The sequence below is a fragment of the Propithecus coquereli genome, unplaced genomic scaffold (genome assembly GCF_000956105.1).
Source record: "Propithecus coquereli isolate 6110/MARCELLA unplaced genomic scaffold, Pcoq_1.0 Scaffold132, whole genome shotgun sequence".
NCBI lineage: Eukaryota > Metazoa > Chordata > Mammalia > Primates > Indriidae > Propithecus > Propithecus coquereli.
In genome coordinates, this window is record NW_012137414.1 from 1,672,783 (window position 1) to 1,675,570 (window position 2,788).

The following is a 2,788-nucleotide window of genomic DNA, read 5'->3' on the forward strand; positions in this document are numbered from 1 at the left end:
AAAACACAAAATTGTTAAGAAAAATTACATGTGTCAACTTTAATGTAACAAACAACATATTTGAATATAGCAATACCTTAAAGTTAGACAAAGGCCTTTTATTTATGTGTCTGATGACTAGAATTCCATACTGTCTTTCTTACATAAACCATACCCATGATGACCTAAAGTAGGGGTTGGCAAACTTTATTTTAGACTTTGTGGACCTGTAATACAGTCTCCATGGAAAGCACACAACTGTGTTGTTGAAGCACAAAAGCAGCCACAGACAACATGTAAACAAATGGGCGTGGCTATTGTTCCACTAAACGTTTGATTTACAAAAATAGACAGCAGGCCCTCCTTTGCTGAACCCTGATCTATAATTTTCTGTTTTGGTTTTCTTTACAATGGAGCAAGAAAGATACTAAGAACACTTATAAAGCAATTTTAGTACAGAATCCTTTTAGATTTTTATGATTTTCCCCATTAACCTTTTTCAGTTCTTTTCATCCATATCTAATTCACAGTCCCTGACTTTTTAGTGATTTGCCTTTGGTTTTTTATAGAAAGAGCAGCTCTCTCCTGCATGTTAGTTTATGAAACATTAAACCGCAGAAATACAGTAACTGGCATAACAGATTTGGGGACACAATTGACTCTTGGTAAGCAGACACAGACAATTTAACCCATGGAAGCAATAGTACATGGGACTACCAGAATGTATCCTACTAGTCAAGAGTGTGCAGCAGCTGTGGACATGAGCCAATATATTTTACAGAGAAAAAGGAAGACCATCCTAATCTGGTGAGTTGAGTAAATGAAAGTCAGTTAAGAGAGCTTCTACTGTAGTATATATCTGTAAAAATCCAAAAAACCAAAACTACGATTATAGTTGAATGTTTTCATGTAACAGATAACAAAAAATGGCATATGGTATTTATTTTAAAACTGATATTCTGATTTGGGATCCCCATTTTTTATAGGTATTTTAGGTGACTATCACATAATATGAACTCTAAGTTTTAGAATTAAAAAATAAATTTTATATATCCCATTTAATTACCTCTAACAATTCTATTAATTGCAGCATTATTTAAAGTTTGGAGACATTTCATTATTGCCACAGTAACATCAATACGGTAACATTGTTTGTGCTGAACAAGTTAATAAATATCTCTAATGGGAATTTCTTCTGATATATATTTGAACTCCCAAAGGATTTTGATATATCTATCATTGTCTACTCACCTTTTTTAGATGGCTTGGGTGGTACAACTGGGCCAGGTTCTATGTTGTCATAAAAATTATTCATGGCTTTTGGATCAAAGTTTCCTATAAAGGAAATAAAATCACCAGGCATTTAGAATTCTTTCTCCTATTTGATTTTTTTAAAAGAAAATATGTAAACAAAACACCTAAGAAGGGAAAATGTTTTCCAGGGTTTCAAAACTTATAATCCTATCCTATTTCCACTGTCATTCTGTTTTATCATTGTGAGAAAAGACCCAAGATGACCATCACACTACCATATGTCTCCAATGTATTCCTAAAGGAATATTTCTCTAACTGTAAGGCTAGTCTCTTTAGGCAGGATTAGGCATGTGGGACATTTGAGGAGGTAAATGAAGAAGAAAAATGAAAGGATGGCTGAACTGTTTTCTCTTTCTGCTTGTTTTGATTTTAGGGAATGAACTATGAGAAAGAAGACTCAAATAGTGAAAGCTTGCTTTCAGGTATTTCATAATTTACCTTAAATTTATCCATTATAAAGTCAACTATGGAAAGAAGCCAAATATATAAATTTCTAAAGATTAATCAAGTTATATTTTGAGATGTCTAAGCAACCTTGATAAATGTGAAATAGCATCAGCAGTTCATGGATTCCTATTTACAAGAAAAGGAGAATCTTCAATGTTAAATGTTGCCTGCAGATTTATCAATGATAAAAGATGATATGGTACCAACTTCAGAACAGACAGAACAATTCCTGAGAATTTTGTCATACCACAGAATTTTCACCTCTTAAAATGTTCACTCCCTGATCTGGTGTCTGTATTTCAGCCACATTTCCTGCTGTGACTCCTCCAAGGTTAGTTTTGATCCAGTGCCAGTTTAGAGTCTTACCTTCACTTCTGTGGACCTATCACTGTGCTCTGCTTGTTCTAAACAATACCAGTTAAACTTTATAACTGTACCCATAGTTATTTACAGAAGATGGTGTATAGTACTGACAGTTTAAATATGTTGAATCTCTTGATTTTCAGACTTTTTTCCCCAATGAGTTTTCCTTACCAAAATCAACAATAAAGTTGCTTTTCATCAAATCATGTGCTGATTTGCATCTAGTCTAAAAAAGGTTTAGATTCCTTCACTAGTTTAGAAGTTTAGATTGGAAACTCAGTATAAAGTTTTCTAAAATGTGGAAGAGTAGAATTTAGTATAAAATGGATGCATTTGCATTTCTTATGAAGAGATTTAGAAATACCTAAGTGCCAAAAAGAGCTCATTATAACTAAGGTCATTGCCAAATGCTGACCAAAACCACAGCTCTTTTCCTCGTAAAACTTTAATAGTGGTTTCCCTTGCAGGCCCTATTACAAATGTTTTATCCATCTGAATATGCTGTTTTAAGACAATTTTCTGAAAACAACTGCTATGATAGCTAATAAAAGCCACAATGCTATCTGATATACTAATTAGATCTTTTTATGCTTTAAGAAGTTATTGTATTTCTTCAATACTTAAGTTACCACTGATGATCTAATTTCTTGATTCCATAGGCTTACTATAAATATCCTAACCAAAT

General features: G+C 32.9%; 1 protein-coding gene across 1 annotated transcript in view; it reads right to left on the bottom strand.

Annotated features, from left to right (window-relative positions):
• Positions 1 to 2,788, bottom strand: part of TAB3 (TGF-beta activated kinase 1/MAP3K7 binding protein 3) — a 68,524-nt gene that overhangs the window by 12,178 nt on the left and 53,558 nt on the right. The window contains exons 7-8 of the mRNA XM_012638703.1: positions 2,275 to 2,329; positions 1,231 to 1,314 (exon numbers count right to left, since the gene is read on the bottom strand). Coding sequence (XP_012494157.1) covers positions 1,231 to 1,314; positions 2,275 to 2,329 — 139 coding nt within the window. The remainder of the gene's footprint in view (positions 1 to 1,230; positions 1,315 to 2,274; positions 2,330 to 2,788) is intronic.